Here is a 17,200-nt window from a genome sequence, read left to right on the forward strand (position 1 = left end):
TGCCCTTCCTCTGTTTTCTCATGCCATCTTTGCATGTTTCTGTTATTGCACATGCCACATTGTATTCTTTGTGTCTGTTTTCTTTTCTTTCTTCCTTTTATTTATTTACTTATTTGGTACTGGGACTCAAACTCAGGACCTCATGCTTACCAGGCAGATCCTACACTGCTGAGCTACATCCCTGGCCCTGTGTCTGTTTTCTCTGCTGGACTAACAGCACCTTCAGTGATTCAGTCAACAAATGTCTGTCCCTCTGGCAGATACTTGGGATGAGATGATAAATCAGGAGCTCTGGGTTTAACACTGAGTTCCAAAGGAATGCTAGGAAACACTGGTCTTGTGATCTTGTTTCATGGTCATTTAGGAACTGATGTTCAGCATGCCCCCTTTAGAGATAGATTAGGACCCATATTAGTATTTAAAAGGGTCTGAGTAGTCCTGAAATAAAGGAACCTATTTACTTTGTCCAGCCCAGGTTTGCCAGACTTAATACACGTTTGCTGAATAGATTTGAGTCACCTGGACAGTCCTTCAGTTCTGTATGTATTTTGGTTCCCAGCTCAAGAGGAGGCGGGAGTACCACAATGGTTAGAGACCCCAAGGGAGCAAGCAGCTTCTGACTGCATAGGGACCTGTGGGCTTGCTATCTGGTGCCCTCATGGAGACAGGAAGTCCTGGGTTGAACAACATGAAGCCCCAGTCCCTGCAGCTGGTGCTGGAAAAGCAAGTGCTGGCACTACAGCATCAGATGGCAGAGAACCAGGCAGTCTCCTGGCGGAAGCTGAAGAACTCCCAGGAGGCCCAGCAGAGGCAAGCAACCCTCGTGAGGAAGCTGCAGGCCAAGGTGAGGCAGCTTCCCCCTTGGGGAGGGGAAAAGAGAACACCCATGAGAGCTGGGCCCCCCAGAGTTAGATGAGGGCTGGAGGAGGCAGAGCCACGTGCCGAGAGTGGCTTACACCTAGCCTGGAGAGGGAAGAACCCACAGTGTCTGGCTTTATAGACAGCTTCTCTGTGGATGCTCATAACTACTCTATGAGGTATGGAGTATGTAGTTCAGGTTGGTCTTGAGCTCACTATGTAGTCTGGGCTGACTTCGAATTCACAGCGATCCTCCTGCCTTGGGCTCCTGAGTACTGGGATTGCAGGTGTGTGCCTTTTAAAGATCATGTTTGTGAGGGTTAAATTTGTTGCGTAGGGATGACTGAGGCTAGAGCTAAGACCCAATCCTAGATTTTCAGATTTTGCCTCCAAAACAAGAGGCATACCAAAAGTATTCTTTAAACACCCAAACAGAAACTCTAAAATATGGCCTTCCCTCCCTGTCACCACCCAGTTCTCTGTTCATGCCAGGTTAGCCCAGGACCCCAGGGGCCTTTCATTCAGGCTGTCTGTACCAGCTGTATCTTTTGCCAAGGGCCTGCTCTCTGCCACAGGTGTTGCAGTACCGGAGCTGGTGCCAAGAGCTGGAGAAGCGGCTGGAAGCCACCGGAGTGAGTGAGGTTGTGCTCTGTGTTCCCCCACTCCCCTCATGAATGCACTTGTTAGGTTTCCTGTGCAACCTGAGGGAGGCTGGGATGTGATAAGGGGTGTCTGATAGAATTCTCTCGTTCTTCAGCCCCCGAGAGCTCTAGAAACACTGTTCTTTCTTGGACTAGCTAGCTATCACTGGCCTGTCAACTTCCAAACCTTGGCTCTTTAAGAACCAAGGCAGCTTCAGGGGACTTTCCAGAATGGGCATGTGGAATTAGAGGGAAGAAGTGCATCTTTCTTCCAGTGGGTGTTGATGTTTATCTGTAGTGGAGGAGGGGTGCCTGTGCGGGCCTGCAGCGCAGGTCTGGCAGAGGGCTATGTTGGTGCTGTTCGCTGTGTATAGCACTGGTTTTGGAAGACCCATTTGCCTTAATTCCAGCTCTCTCAGACACTCTCTCCCATTCCCCTCAGAAAAATTATCTCAGAGGAAAGAAAGAACTAAAATACATTAAGCATGTTTTATGCAGGCAGGCACTGTTAGGCATTGTCATATAACTGTGTCACTTAGCCTGCAAAAATCCTTCTAAGGAGAATGATACTGCCAGGATTTTGTAACTGAAGACACTGTAGAAACTAAGTACTTGCCAGAGCCCAGAAAGTAATGTAGTAGAAATCAAGCCCATTGCTTCTTAGGTGCAAGGTTCTTTTACCACTTCACCATCTTTCAGGAGAGATTATTGGTTCACTTTTGGAGAGGCAGTTACAGTGGATTTGGTTTGTGGATATAGTGACTGAGAAATGAAACACATTGATGACCAACGGAAGAAAGAATTTAAAAAGTGGGCTGCTGTAGAAGAGGGCATCAGGGAATTGGTCTGGCTGATGTTCTCTTTGGAGGTGAATAAGGTTTGTCTCTATCTGGCAAAGGGACTGATCCCTCAGCGGTGGGAAAGTGTGGAGGAGCCAAACCTGGATCAGCTACTAAACAGACTGGACGAGGAGCAACAGAGGTGATGGACCCCACATCTTCTGACCTAAATGATTGGCCAGTTGGTAGATAAGGCTGATGGGAAACCTTGGTCCTGTGGGTTAACATGGATTAGAACCATAGACATTGGTCTTAGCTCTATAATTCCTGGCAATGGAAAAATCTAGTCATTGTCAGCTTATTCCCAAGAGGTCCAAGGATTGGACCAGACTTTTATTTTGGACTTGTTCTTACCCTCCCCGGTGCAGGTGTGAGAATCTAGTAGAAGTGAATACCCACCTTCGACTTCATATGGAAAAAGCTGATGTAGTGAATAAAGCCCTTCGGGAAGATGTGGAAAAATTGACAGTGGACTGGAGTCAGGCCCGGGATGAGCTAATGAGGAAGGAGAGCCAGTGGCAGATGGAGCAGGAGGTAAGCAGAGCAGGGCTGTGTACCCTGGGTACTGTCCTGGTCAGTCCTGGAAGGATTAACTTCAGGACTCAGAGGGAAACTAAGTAATCATTGTTAAAGTCTCTGACCATCCTTATTGGTGCTGACAGTTTTGCCCATATTAATCATGCCTGTGCTATCACCTTTGCCCAACTTAAACCATCTTAGTTCTACCATTGCCTGTCTACCCTTCCTTTGCTAGCAGGCGGCATGACACAAAGCAAGCCTCTTTTGCAAATGTGACCAGCTTAGGTTTTAGATGGATCTAGAAGCTTATTACCTCCTTTCATCTGGAAGTCTGTATATCTAGATGCTAAAGAGGTAGATACTAAATTGAATGGAGAAAAAAGACCAGTTCTAGACCTGGGGAATTTTCAGATCCCAGCTAAAGGAAACAAATGTCTCCTGAGCCTTTGCTCTGTGCTAGGTGACTTCCGTATATTAGATCACTTAATTCTCCTTGTAAGTCTGTGGTAATAGCTCCCATTTAAGCAACTACTGTGTATCCTTTTCTCATCTAACCCAGAGGAAGACTGCTTTCCATCTAGGGCCCTTTGACCTCTTGAATCCACTGCCAACTTTATTTAACCCTTCAGCATAACCTGAATGTAGACATGTATTCATGAACTGTTGCCTAAAAGTCCCTCCAAGCAGTCAGGAGTAAATCCAAGACTCTTGTGTGGGTAAAAGGTAGTCCTCTGCCCTTGGGTATGACCTGGGTTTCTGAACACACAGTTCTTCAAGGGCTATCTGAAAGGGGAACATGGTCGCCTTCTCAGTCTGTGGCGGGAGGTGGTGACCTTCCGACGCCACTTCCTGGAAATGAAGTCAGCTACTGACAGGTCAGTGCGGGGATAAGAAGGGAGGAGGATTGCCCCTATGGATTCTGAACTTGAGGCAGAAGTCCAGAACTGAAGTAGGGGGATCAGGTGTTGGGGTGGGGTAGAAGGGGAGAGTTGGCATTGGTTTCAGATGATTTTTTCCCAGATCTGCCCCTCAGGCTTATTGGGCCAGATCTCCATGCTCCCTTCCTTGATCCCTATTGGAGTCTGCTCTTTTCCTTGCTTGTCTTCAGAGATCTTACGGAGCTAAAGGCTGAACATGCAAAGCTTTCAGGATCCCTGCTAACCTGTTGTCTGCGCTTGACTGTGGGGGCACAGTCTCGGGAATCCAGTGGATCTGGGAGAATGGGTGAGAGTGAGCCAACCCAGCTGCTGCTGCTAGTAGCCAAGACCCAGGAGCTGGAGAAGGAAGCTCATGAGAGGAGCCAGGAGTTAATACAGCTGAAGAGCCAAGGGGAACTGGAGAAGGCTGAGCTTCAGGACAGGTGAGATGGCTTGAGGGCCCAGGAAGCATCCACTGAGGGAAAGCTGACTTCCCTAATGAGCTAGGGATAGCCAGAGAGACACCAAGAACACTCCCAACATGAAAGGGGAAGGAGACTTGCCGGGGAAGTCAGAAATCCAGTGCCGTGGTTGCGACTTGTTGCTGACCTCTCCCTTCAAACTAACTTGCATCTCAGTTTCTTTCTTGTCAATTTATAGTTAGCTATGACTGTCCTCTGTCAACAACAGACTACTCACTGCTCCAAGAGCCAAGCTCTTCCTGCTTCTCTGCCTTTGTACATGGAGACCTTGGCCTGGAATGCCTCCCTTGCTTCTCTCTGCCTTATCCTTCAAGGCATAGCTCACATGTCATCTCATCTGTGAAGCCTTCTCTGACCTCAATAGCCTATTACATTATGATGCTTCTGTGGTCTTTTTATCTGGTTGTTACAGCATGGATCTCATTAATTACTTAGTTTCTTTTTGTTGTTATTACTGGTGGTGACAGGCTGATTTAGTTGTTTGCTTATTGATGTAGAGCTGAAATCAAACATAGGCCCATGCTATATAAGGACTTTGCCACTGAGCTACATTCCCAGCCCAGCTCTTTTAATTTTGGGATTGTAATAAAATAGGCTTTTTAAAATGATGTTAGAAAGAGCAGGGACATAGCAGAAAGTCCCATTGACTCTCAGGGTAATATCCCATGGTTTTAAGGTTGTGTCTCTACCCATTGATGGTGTACATACATTGCCGGACTATTTTGATTTTTGTTTTTTGTTTTTTGTTTTTTTGAGGCACTGAGAGCCACAAGGACAGACCATGTCTTAGTAAGTTTTGTATTTCTAGTGCTTTGTATTTCATCTGCCATCTAGAAGACACAATGAATGTTTTTAGAGTGAGTTTAGGCTTTTGGAAATGATACATAATAAAATTATTAAGACTTTTAAAACTTTAAACTTCAAGTTTAAATTTTAAGACATTAATCTATTGGGTGATATTCATTTAAGAAATACTTGTTTATCCTGCTCATCAGGTACAAAGTTCCAAGATACCATGTTAAGTGATAAAGGTATCACTGGGCTTAGAGATTAACATCAGGGAGGTTGACCATACTCTCTCCCAAATCACTCCTCCCTTTTCCCTATCAGAGTCAGAACCTTGGGCAGGAGGGACCTTGGGACTATCCCAAGTGGCAATTCTGATGTTCTTATTGGCTTCAGGGTGCTTGACTTCAAGATCAAGCGAGGCCTGGAAGGGCCTGGGCCAGGGCTTTCCTTCAGCTCTTGGGCCCCCAAACACGTGTTCCAGCCTTGAGATGTGGTAAATCCCTGCATGTGTCTGAGTGGCTTTTGGCTTCCCCCCAGTTCAAGGCTATAGTGTCATGTGGTATGCAGGGCGTGCAGAGGGGCTGGGGTTGCCCAGTGGATTCGAGGGGTCGGGCTGCATTGGGAGTATCTGTGTTGGGGCTGGGGAGTGTTGCATCATATCTCTGTCCACATCTGTGGGCTGTCCAGGTAATAGTGCTATGTTCCTCTCTTTAGGGTGACTGAGCTCTCTGCTCTTCTGACCCAGTCTCAGAAGCAAAATGAAGATTATGAAAGGATGGTAAAAGCTCTGAGAGAGACAATGGAGATACTGGTACATGATCCTGTGTTCTGGAGAGGAGTTGGGAGGGGACTTATAGGTTCCTTGCCCTTTATGGACATACCGTAGTCTGAGGGCAGAGGGCAGTGACCAGTTAAATGGTCCTTGATGATATCCTTCAAAGTGAAAAAATACTTTGGCTGAATTTGAAAATTAACTCATTTATTCATTCAATATTAATTGTTCACTATCCCAACTGTATTCTTGGGGAAATTATAATATCCTTATCAGAGGTGGCGTATACAGTAAGGGACATACTGTCAGATATGGTGGCACACACCTGTAATCCTAGCACTTGGGAGGTTGAGACAGTTTGAGGCCAGCCTGTACTATATAGCAAGACCTTGTCTCAAAAAATAAAAGAAAGAGGATGAGGTGAGGGAAAAGACAGGCTGTCACAATAGCATATTACCAGGAAGGGGAAGTATGGAGAGAAATAGCTGAGGGAAATAACTGAGGAGTATGGCAGTGTTTAGGCTGGAGCCGAAAGGACCTGAGGAAGAAACCATGGCTGCCTTCCCATAGCTGAAGGTCTAACAGTGAGGAAAAGAAAGATGAATTGTTTATTCCCAGGACAAAACCAAAGTCAGGGGCTAGAAGTTATGGAGTAGTTGAGCTCACAACTAGAGCTATCCCTTTGAATAGTCTGTCTTGTGAAGGAGCAAAGGTTTTGTCACTGACTGACCCTCTGCTAGGGATGTTACCAAAGAGATTCTTTAAGGTTGGCTCTGTGAATCTTTGGCTCCATTCCATGTTTCTCTTCATCTCTTTGAATTTTCACATCTCTGATCTTAGGTAGCTCTTGAACCCCTATATATGTGCACACCCGCAATTTCATCCAAACCAGAGTCAGCTGTGAGCTAGACTTGTTTGTATCTTTTTTATTCTGTTTTGTCAGGAATTTGTCAGATTAAACATCCACAGGGCTTATCTAATATAAATGAGGGAAATGGACTGAGGTGTGAGAGTTCTGGTTTTCCAGTGCTGTTGTGTTTAGCTTTTAGTACTGCAGGGGACACTTGAGCTCAGCATTAAGGAAACAGTGAGGAATGGGAGGGCTGCAGGACCCTGAAGAATAAGTGTCTCAAGTCAAGCACGGTGGTGCACTCCTATAATTTCAGCACTCAAAAGGCTGAGGCAGGAAGATCATGAATTTGAGCCCACCCTGGGGAACTTAGTGAGACCTTGTCTTAAAAAAAGAATAAACGTCTCATCTTGAGGAGATATCCATGATTCAACTTCAGTAAATAGTTACCATCTAGAAATGGGGGCATTTGTTAACTTTCTGAAAGAAACTAGAAATTCAGATTTTTATGTAAAAACTCTCAATTTTTAAATGTTGGCTCAAATCTTGTATAGGCCAAACAAAACATAGCTGCAGGATCGGGGATTTAGCTCAGTGGTTCCGGCGCCTGCCTCACAAGCGCAAGGTCCCGAGTTCAATCCCTGGTACCAAAAAAACAAAACAAAACAAAACATAGCTGCAGGTTTGTGTCTCCAAAGCTTCACTAACATAAATGCAGTAGGAAGGATGAGAGGAAATCATGAGTCTTCAAGATGATTTCTAGATTTGGGATTAGTGCTGGGGATATAGTTCAGTGGTAAAGCATTTTCCTGGAGGTTCAAACACCAGTACTGCCAAAACAAGAACAAAAACAAAGTGCATTTAGATTTGAGTCTGAAGGTTTCTCTTAGTAACCTTAAATCTCAGACATTAATTTACTGTTCAGAGACTCTAGCCACCCCTATCCAATAATAGCTCACATGTTTTCAGCATTTGTTTTTGTTTTTGTTTTTTTTTGCAGTACCAGAGAGAGAACCCAGGAGTGCCCTACTACAAGCTACATCCCCACATCCCCAAACCTTTTTAGTTTTTATTGAGACAGGGTCTCATCACGTTGTCCTGTTGGGTCTTCAGATCTTCCTTCCTGAGCCTCCCTCAGTGTGGAATCAGGATAGACCACCACCCAGCTGGAGTGTTTGCTCAGGCTGGCACTATGTTGAATAGTTTACATCCAGTTTTTCATGTAAACTTATAAACAGACTTGTGAAGTAGTTCCTGTTGATTATTCCTATTTTCAAGGGAAATGTTCAAAGGAGTTGCATAAGATGATCAAGCTAGTGAGTGATAGATCAAGAACCCCAATAGGCAGGTTTATTAAAACTTTTAAGCACTTAATCTAACTTTTTATCATCATATCACATTGTTTTATAGACTCCTTGGAAAAGTGGAGTTGACAAGATAGACAATGAGCTGGGGGTGGTCATGCATGCTTGTAATCCCAGCACTCAAGAGGCTGAGGCAGAATTGCTGTGAATTCGAGGGCAGCCTGGGCTACGTAGTGAGTTCAAAGCCAATCTGACCCTATCTAAAAACAAAACAAGATAGACAAAGAGAATTTTGTTGATTTGAGGTCTGGAATTACGCATTCTCTTTTAAGAGTTTGGCTCTTAGGCTCTTTTTTCTTGGCACCGGGGATCGAACTTGGGACCTTGTGCTTTCGAGGCAGGTGCCAGAACCACTGAGCTAAATCCCTGGCCCTCTTAGGCTCTTTTCTGTTCCCTGTGTAGGAGACAAATCACACAGAGTTAATGGAACATGAGGCATCTCTCAGTAAGCATGCCCAAAAGGAGAAGTTGTCTTTGCAGCAGTTGATCAAGAATATAACCCAGGTATTGGTAAGCTCATTGCCTTGGTAACTGGATAATGCGTCACTCTTCTCCCCAGGCTGCTTTGTCCTCTCAGGGTGTCTAGATTTCCAGTCTCTGAGGTTTGGGCTTAGGCAATTGTGGGGATGGATTCTCTGAGTTTGTTTTCAAGAGCAGAATCCCAAGGCACGGGTAAGCATTCATGCCCAAGTACTGTGTGGTGGACAGGCCCTTTCCTTGATACCAACTGCAGTTCTCCAGGCACAGGCCGGATTCTGGTCTTTGTCACTTGCTATCCTCTTCTTCCTTTATTTCCTCATTTATTACTTGTCACAGTGTGTTACCATGACACTGTAGAGGATGAATGATTACTCAGAGATTAGTCTTAGTTCACTCACCAAGAGGCCTAGAGGGGCTATCTCAACCAAGCTCCCACCATTAGGGACACTCCCAGGAGAACCCCTCAAGCTGGCTTTTTTTTTTCCCCTTTTCTTTTTTTGGTACCGGGGATCGAACTTGGAACCTTATGCTTGCCAGGCAGGCAGCGGAACCACTGGGCTAAATCCCCAGCCCTGGATTTTTTTTTTTTTGTATGGGGGATCGAACTGAGGACCTTCCACTTGCCAGGCAGGTGTGGCACCACTGAGCTAAATCCTCGGCCCTTCCAGCTTTTATTTAGAATGTCAGTGTAAGTGAAAAGAGCAAAAGAAAAAAAGTTTGGGCAAGAAGCTGCCTCAAGGCCGACAGTTTTTCTTGGGGAAAGGGGAAGGACAGTGGCCAGACACAACATGCTTCAATAATCTAAACTTCTTGTTGTTTAACCATTCGTTTCTCATAGAACTTGTGTGCTTTTGCCCCACAGTTTAACCATTCACTCCTTGGCCAAAACCCCCACAATTACTGGCATGTAGAGAATTCTAGCCTAGTTGCTAGTCCCAAACTTAGATGACCAGAAGTGGATAGTTAAAGGAACCAGCCTTTTTTTCTCTCAGATACCTGCCCCTGCCCCCAGGGAAAAGACCTGAGAAGGAAAACTTCAGGCAGGATCCCCTGGGCTGTAGTGCAAGTTCCCTGTGGGGACTCTAGCCTTAGTCAGTAGGGTGTTGACCCCACTCTCTTGGGTTTCAGGCTTTGGTAGAAGAAGACAGTATGGTCCAAGACTCTGGTCGAGAGAACTCCTTGGAATTGGACTCTAGTGGCTTCTTTTGCCAGTTTGATCCACAGGACCCAGACAAGGCTGTTACTCTGGTATGTTCAGTGCTGACTCAGAGACGACAGGCTGTGCAGGTAAGAACCCCAGCATTCCTTCTGAGCCACAGGGTGGGTCTCTAAACTCATTTGTGCCCCTGGACTGACTCTTTCATCTGACCAGTTATGAGGTGTTCAGTTGATATCTCAAACTGTCCATTAGAATCTCTGCCCCACTTGTATTTGTGGGTAACAGGCACATTTTCTGTGCCAGTGGCATGCTTTGTTTTGCATGTGGTGTTTGCATAGCAAAGAGCCCTGGGAGAGTATGGTAAGTGTTCCTCTACTCTGAGGGACCCAGGAATACTTACCATTCCCCATGCCACTCTGCATTTGAAGATGACCAACTCTAAGACACTAGAACTCCAGAAGCCCAATAAACTCTGATCCTCTGACTCCTCCACTGGTCATATCTCTAACCTCAGCTTACCCTTGTACCAGCCCCACCCTCCTTGTCCAGCCCTAGTTTCAGGCTTCTGAAATCCCTCCTTTGGCCTTGCTCTTTTGCTCATCATCTCATTTCTATTGCTGTCCCTCCATAGGACCTACGGCAGCAGCTTTCAGGCTGCCAAGAGGCTATGAGTGTCTTGCAGCAGCAGCACTATCAGTGGGAGGAAGAAGGCGAGACCCTGAGACAGCGGCTGCAGCTGCTCACAGGCGAGCGGAACACACTGGCAGGGGAGACTGTGGGCCTCCAGGCAGAGGTGGACTCCCTCAGCAAGTGAGCTAGCAAGCAGTTTATCCCTCCTGTCCACCTGCAGTCACAGTCGCCACCAGTCATTGACCCAGTCTCATTGTTATCGATTGTCTCTTCTTGCTGCCCTGACACCCAGGGCTGCTCAAGGTTGCTTTCTTTCAGTTCTGCTTATTTGTGCAGAACAAGGTTTTAGGTTCTGGGTTCTTTGAAATTATGAAAAACCATTTCTCATGCAAAAGGAAAGATAGGATGTTGAAAGAGAACAAGTACTTCTCTCCTTTAATCCTGACACCTGTTTCCAGTAAGGATTTTAGGTCCCAAGGCCTGTTCATCTCTTGTTCCCTCCTTCTAGAGAGCGAGAGCTCCTGCAGAAGACCAGGGAAGAGCTGCAGCAGCAATTAGAGGTTCTGGAGCAGGAGGCATGGCGACTGCGGAGGGTGAACATGGAGCTGCAGTTGCAGGGGGACTCGGCCCAAGGGGAGAAGGAGGAGCAGCAGGAAGAGTTGCATCTGGCTGTCCGGGAGAGAGAGCGTCTGTGAGTGTGACCAGTTTCCCTCCTTGCAGGAGCCTGGCCTGCCATTCCATGGCGTCCTCGAGCCACTCCCCTCTCTTAGAAAGTGGGTTCAGGTTAGCTTACTGCTCCTTCTTTTGCAGAAGGATGAATACAGAAAAGTTCATCAAGACTTTGCTAAGTACCTACAGGGACAAGATACTGTGGGAATACATAAGGGAATGAGACATGGGCCCTGATCATAAGGAGGGTGCAGTCTAATGAAGAAAACAAAAAGTAAACAACTGTGATATGAGGCTAAATGAAGTATGAGCTAAATAGAGCATCAAGTTTGGTCCTTTGGAAGCATAGGAGTAACAGTTAATGATGGAGGGCCAAGGGATATCTTTATGGAGGAAAGGGTATACTTTGAGTCAGGCTTTGACCTATTTTGATTGGTAAAGAGTGGGAGAAGGGCCAAAAGAGCAGAATAGCAAAGAAATGGAGGTAGGAAAGTTCACAGTAAGTTCAGAGTAGTCTGGACTGCTAAAGGGTCAGAAATACTGGGAAGTAATAGGAAATGAACTGGCCAAGAAGGGACATCCAGGGTCAATGGCCCTGGCTGATCTATAAATTCCCCTAAGTGATGTTGCAGTAAAAAGCAGGGACTTTAGAGTCAGGCAAAAGCTTGATTTAGATTCTCGATCTGCCACTTGAGCAGATTATTTTGTTTGTAAAATGGGGACAATACTATTTACCTTGAAGGGTTGTTGGAAAGATTAGAGCTTTAACTTGGAAAATACCACCATAGAGCCTGGCCTATGATAGGTCTTGAGCAGCTGGTAGTAGGGGTATCTCTTCTTCACCCTGGGTATATTCCCCTCCTTGGTGTATTCCTAGTTCCTTGTGCCTAGGAGAGGCAAACAGTGGAAGTTCGAAGGCTACCGTGTCATGCCTTGTGCTAGGGAGGCTCCCTCTCTGTACAAAGAGGAATGGCAGACAATCTGTAGAAATAATTATAGTTTTAAAATTTAATGTCATGTGATTCAAAAGTTAAAACTACTAAAAAAGATAAACACAGGGCCGGGGATTTAGCTCAGGGGTGCTGCCACCACCTCGAAAGCGCAAGGTCCCGTTCGATCCCTGGTACAAAAAAACAAAAACAAAACAAAACAGAAAGAGGTACACACAGAAAAGTCTCACTCCCATCTTTCCTCTCTCCATCCTACTTCTCTCTGTAGGTAACCATTTAAATTAATTTCTTGACTTTCCTGTGCTACTTTATGCAAACATAACCCTAAATTCTTTTTTTCTCATTTTTTTTCTATAAAAGCGAGTGCACTAAATATATTGTACTGTTCTTTGTTTTATTCACTTCCTATGTCAATCGAGGTCATTCCTTATCAGTTTTAAAGACCTTCCTCATTCTTTTGTGTAGGAAAGGGAATTATATCCCTGTTACCTACTGGAATCATTATATTCCTGTTACCTGTGGGGATGTGGCCACTCCCAAAGACTTCATCTAGCTCCCTCCCTTCCCTTCTCAGTCAGGAGACACTGGTGGGCCTGGAAGCCAAGCAGGCAGAATCACTCAGTGAACTGATCACGCTTCGGGAAGCCCTGGAGTCAAGCCGCCTAGAAGGGGAGTTAATGAGGCAAGAGCAAGCAGAAGTGACCGCAGCGTTGGCCAGGGTGTGTAGGCCTCCTCCTTACTTGCTGGGTGGGTGGCTTAGAAAGTTCTGTTCCCATAAAAGGGGCATGCAGCCTCCCTCATTCTTTACCCTTCACACCAAGACCCCTCCTATAACTTTCCTCAATTATTAGTCTGCTACTTTGGTTCCCTTCCTCCCAACATAACCTCTATATTGAAATTAGATGAGTTTTCTAAAGTATAAATTTGGCTGAGTCAGTCTCTTAAAGCCATTCAGTGGCTTGCCAGCTCTGGTGCTACATTCAAAGATCTTTGCCATCTGCTTCAAAGTGTATTTCTGGCCTCCCACTCCAAACCCCTTCCTAACTCCTTATATCCTTTGCTCCTGTCACATAGCATTAATTGCATTCCCGGTTATATCATGTTCCTTCATGACTAATATTTCAGATACTTTTCTTTCTACTAGGACCACTTTTTTCTTCCCTCTTTGAACATCAAACTGTTCCTCATCTCTCAATACCCAACCTAATTATCAGCCCTTCTACCAAGCATTTTTGACTCCTCTAAACTGAATTAATGCCTTCTTTGAGTTCCCAGAGCACTTTGTGTTTACATTTTCTATGGCATCATTACAGTTGTAGTTGTTTATGCATCCTTATGTCTGTACCTCTATGCTGTGAGTTCCTGTCTTACTCCTCATGAACAGAAGGGAAGGGATGAAATGTTAGCTGATCTTTGTAAGAAAAAGAAAAAAGTAGCAGGTGTTGGGAATGTGAACTGTTTACTGTTTCAGGAAAACTGAAAATGGGAAACTTTTTAACCCTTTTTGTTTATAGGCAGAACAGTCCATTGGAGAGTTGTCAGGTTCTGAGAACAGCCTGAAAGCAGAGGTTGCTGATCTTCGGGCTGCAGCTGTCAAGCTCAGTGCCTTAAATGAGGCTTTGGCTTTGGATAAAGTTGGGCTGAACCAGCAGCTTCTCCAGGTGAGCAATGATGTGTTTGATCCCCAGGATAGGGCTGGGCCCTGACTGAGGGTAAGCCAGTGAGGGACAAAGCTGATACCTATAACAGGGGAGAGTCCTTGAAGGATCAGGCCAAAACAGGTGAGTCCCTAATGTAGTTCTGAAATTAGCAAAAGCAGCATTTACAGTGCAGGGGAGAGCAAAGGATTGGATTGAACAATTAGAAATACTCCTCTCAGGGCCGGGGATTTAGCTCAGTGGTTCTTCCACCTGCCTCACAAGCAGAAGGACCCGAGTTCGATCCCCGGTACCAAAAAAAAAAAAAAAAAAGAAAGAAATACTCCTCTCCCACACCTCCAGCAGAATCAATTTAGGGCCATGGGGTAAGTGGTCAGGTCTGGGAAGAGGAAGCGGGACTGGAGTTTTAATCCTGTTGGGTGAGATATTAGCAATCACCAGAGAAGAATCTGTTGAAAAGTCTAAGTCCCGAAATATCTTCTCTATAGTTTACAAATTTAACTTATAATTTTAGTGAGGGGCCCTCTTGCTAACCCTCTTCTCTTGAGTCTGAGAAGTGTACTATGTATCATTTTTCTGATTCATAGTATGATACTCTTGAATTCACTGAGAACAGGATTTTGCTTTTTTTTTTTTTAATCTCCATTCTCAGCGTCCAGCCCATGTCATACCTAGAATACAGGCACAGATCAAATGAATGGATTTTCCCCTCTATTATAAGTGCTCCTGTGTCATCTTTAGAGGCTGGATTCATACCTTACTTGGATTTCAGTCTCAGCATTTGAGGCAGCACAGGAAAACTGTAACCACTCATCTTTGATACACTGTCCCCCTTTCCCTTTTTGGCCAGTAGTTGGAGCAGGACAACCAGTCCTTGTGCAGCAGGGTGGAGGTGGCGGAGCAGGCAAGAAGCACTTTGCAGGTGGACCTGGCAGAGGCAGAGAGGACCAGGGAAGCCTTGTGGGAAAAGAAAACTCAGCTAGAGGTCCAGCTGCAGAAAACAGAGGAGACCAGAGGTGAGCTACACGTAGAGCTCAGGAGCATCCAAGAAGAAAAAGAAGAAATTACAGAGAAATTAAATGAGGTGAGAAGACAAAACTCAACGTAATTACATTAAGGTATAATACATCTTCTAGCCAAACATAGTGGCGCCTGCCTGTAATCCCAGCACTCCAGAAGGCTGAGGCAGGAAGATAGCAAGTTGGAGCCCAGTCTGGACAGATTAACAATTTAGTGAGACCCTGTCTTAAAATGAAGACTAAAAGGGTCTGGGGATATAACTCAGTGGGAAGATGCTGAGTTCAATCCTAGTAGTACACACACACGTGCGCGCACACACACACACACACACACACACGTGTGCGCGCGCGCGCACGCGCCCGTGTGTGTACATTTGCACACAAGTATAACACGTTTGTTAAAAAAAATTAAAATGCTACAGAAATGACTCAAAATGAAAGTCTTCCTGGAAATGACCAGTGTTAGTAATTCGTGATCTGTCTTCCCATTTTTTAAAGGAATTATTATAGGAATCCTTGGCTGATTCCTCACTACTTTGGACACCTCACTTTGAATCAAATGCTTCACCTATATGCTATCACCTCATGATTATTTCAGCCTCTATATCCTTCATACTATAATTATCCATTTGCACATCTTCAAAACCAAGGCAGTGTCTTCTTTTGAGACAAGGTGTTGCTATGTAGTCAGGTTACCATGTAGCCCAGGCTGGCCACAAACTTGAAATTCTCCTGCCTCAGCCTCCTGAGGGCTGAGATTACAGGCACAGGTCACCATGCCAGTTTCCAAGGGCCTGTCTTACTTTTCTTACTCCTACTGCTTTTATCTCAATGCCAAATATATAGTGGGGGTCAGTTAATTTTTATCTGAATCAGTGAATGACCTGGTTCAAAGAGCATCTTCCTGCTCCCAAACTGCTCATTGCCTTAATAATTATACATAATCTCCCTTTGCAGAGTTCCTTTCTCATGACACTGAACACTTTCTTCCTGGTATTATATGTATGTCTTACTTCTCAAAACTAAAAGCTCCTGGGCCGGGGATTTAGCTCAGTGGTTTCGCCGCCTCCTGCACAAGCTCAAGGACCCGAGTTCAATCCCCGGGACCAAAACAAAACAAAACTAAAAGCTCCTGGGGCCAGGGATGTAGCTCAGTGGCACCACACCTGCCTGGCAAGCACAAGGTCCTGAGTTCAGAGTCCCAGTTACACACACACACACACACCCCCAGTCAAAACTGAAAGCTCCTTAGGAGCAGGTCTGCTGTCCCTAGTAAGGGTGTTGCTCATAGAAGAGCATACTTCCTGAGCCAGGGGATCACTGGGTTGATCACTTGTGGTTGGGTGAGCAATGTTCAGGGCCCACAGTGCTGGGCACAGAATCTCCAAAAAGCCAGTGCTCCTAACCTGGTGATAGCAGCCCTGGGGAGATTCTGCACCTGCTTCGCATCTCACCAACTTCTTCCCCTCAGTCTCGGCACCAGCGGGAGGCAGCCAGAGCTCAACTGCAGCAGCTACGTCAGGAGGTAGAGCGACAGGAAGAAGTGCTTGCCATCACAGCCCAGGAAAAGGAGGCCCTGGTTCGGGAGAGGGCAGCTCTCGAGGTGAGGCTCCAGGCTGTGGAACGGGACCGCCAGGACCTCTCCGAACAACTTCTGGGGCTCAGGTAAGGCCTGGACCCAGCTCAGCCAAGCACAGAGAGAGCTTTGCAAGGCAAGGGGTAGCCAAGCCTAGCTTCTCTGCACCTGTGAGTTCTCAATGAGTTATGAATTTATGATCGCCCCTAACTCTCCAGGTACCCAGTACTTAGAACCCAACACCTCTTAAGAAAAAGGAAGGGGAAAAATAAATAAATAAATAAATAAAATTCTTTTAAAAATTAAAAAAAAAAAAGGAAGATAGCTAAGATCTCTTACTGATTTCTGAACCTCACAGCTCAGCCAAGGAGCAGCTAGAGAGCAGTCTGTTTGAGGCCCAGCAACAAAATTCTGTGATAGAGGTCACCAGGGGGCAACTGGAGGTCCAGATTCAAACTGTCACCCAAGCCAAGGAAGTAATCCAAGGTGAGAACCCAGCTGGGAGAGGGCACGCTCCATCCTGTGGGATGTTCCAAACCTGGAAGGCAGTGGGAGGTTATTAGAGCTTCTCCAGCCAGGCCATGGAGATGAGAGTTCCCTGTGAGGGAAGCAGGAGACCATTATTAGGTAAATGAGTGAGGCGGAGGCTCAGAGAGCTGTTCCTGTCCCTGGCATTCTAGGGGAGGTGAGGTGCCTGAAGCAGGAACTGGACACTGAGCGGAGCTGGGCAGAGCAGGAGCGGGATACAGCAGCCAGACAGCTGGCCCAGGCAGAGCAAGAGTGGCGGGCAGCCCTGGAGCAGCAGAAGGCAGCCCACCGGGAGGAGGCGAACCGGCTCCAGGAGAAGTGGGTAGGTGGTGGATGTCTGGGGGATGGCAGAGGCAGACTTGGCCTCCTTTCAGTGAGTGCACCACCAGTACAGATGTTGCTGCTCAGAAGAGTAGTTATGTCATCAAGGTGTAAAATCCAACTTCTAGCTGGGCAGGGTGGCACTAGTGAGGCTGAGGCAGGAAGATCACTATGAATTC

The 17,200-nt window shown here is 46.0% G+C and overlaps 1 protein-coding gene across 20 annotated transcripts in view; it reads left to right on the forward strand.

Moving 5' to 3' along the window:
* The window catches only part of Cep250 (centrosomal protein 250), a 46,575-nt gene that overhangs the window by 7,076 nt on the left and 22,299 nt on the right, over positions 1–17,200 (forward strand). For 8 of the 20 annotated variants that reach the window (XR_002390242.2, XR_002390240.2, XM_021246814.2 and 5 more), the window contains 17 exons: positions 560–844; positions 1,434–1,499; positions 2,398–2,480; positions 2,707–2,872; positions 3,626–3,732; positions 3,966–4,217; positions 5,760–5,856; positions 8,434–8,541; positions 9,640–9,798; positions 10,302–10,480; positions 10,809–10,991; positions 12,494–12,638; positions 13,434–13,580; positions 14,431–14,661; positions 16,068–16,261; positions 16,531–16,658; positions 16,853–17,022. Coding sequence is in view for 18 of the 20 variants with exons in the window: in XM_021246814.2 (XP_021102473.1) it covers positions 659–844; positions 1,434–1,499; positions 2,398–2,480; positions 2,707–2,872; positions 3,626–3,732; positions 3,966–4,217; positions 5,760–5,856; positions 8,434–8,541; positions 9,640–9,798; positions 10,302–10,480; positions 10,809–10,991; positions 12,494–12,638; positions 13,434–13,580; positions 14,431–14,661; positions 16,068–16,261; positions 16,531–16,658; positions 16,853–17,022 (2,601 nt within the window). In the remaining 2 variants the exon portion in view is untranslated. Of the gene's footprint in view, positions 1–559; positions 845–1,433; positions 1,500–2,397; positions 2,481–2,706; positions 2,873–3,625; positions 3,733–3,965; positions 4,218–5,023; positions 5,046–5,438; positions 5,539–5,759; positions 5,857–8,433; positions 8,542–9,639; positions 9,799–10,301; positions 10,481–10,808; positions 10,992–12,493; positions 12,639–13,433; positions 13,581–14,430; positions 14,662–16,067; positions 16,262–16,530; positions 16,659–16,852; positions 17,023–17,200 lie in introns of those variants that run through there. The other 12 variants (XM_021246811.2, XM_021246812.2, XM_021246813.2 and 9 more) reach the window with 12 other exon arrangements.

The sequence above is a fragment of the Heterocephalus glaber genome, unplaced genomic scaffold (genome assembly GCF_053883595.1).
Source record: "Heterocephalus glaber isolate CG9 unplaced genomic scaffold, H.glaber_assembly_v1.0 deba00001532, whole genome shotgun sequence".
Lineage (NCBI taxonomy): Eukaryota > Metazoa > Chordata > Mammalia > Rodentia > Bathyergidae > Heterocephalus > Heterocephalus glaber.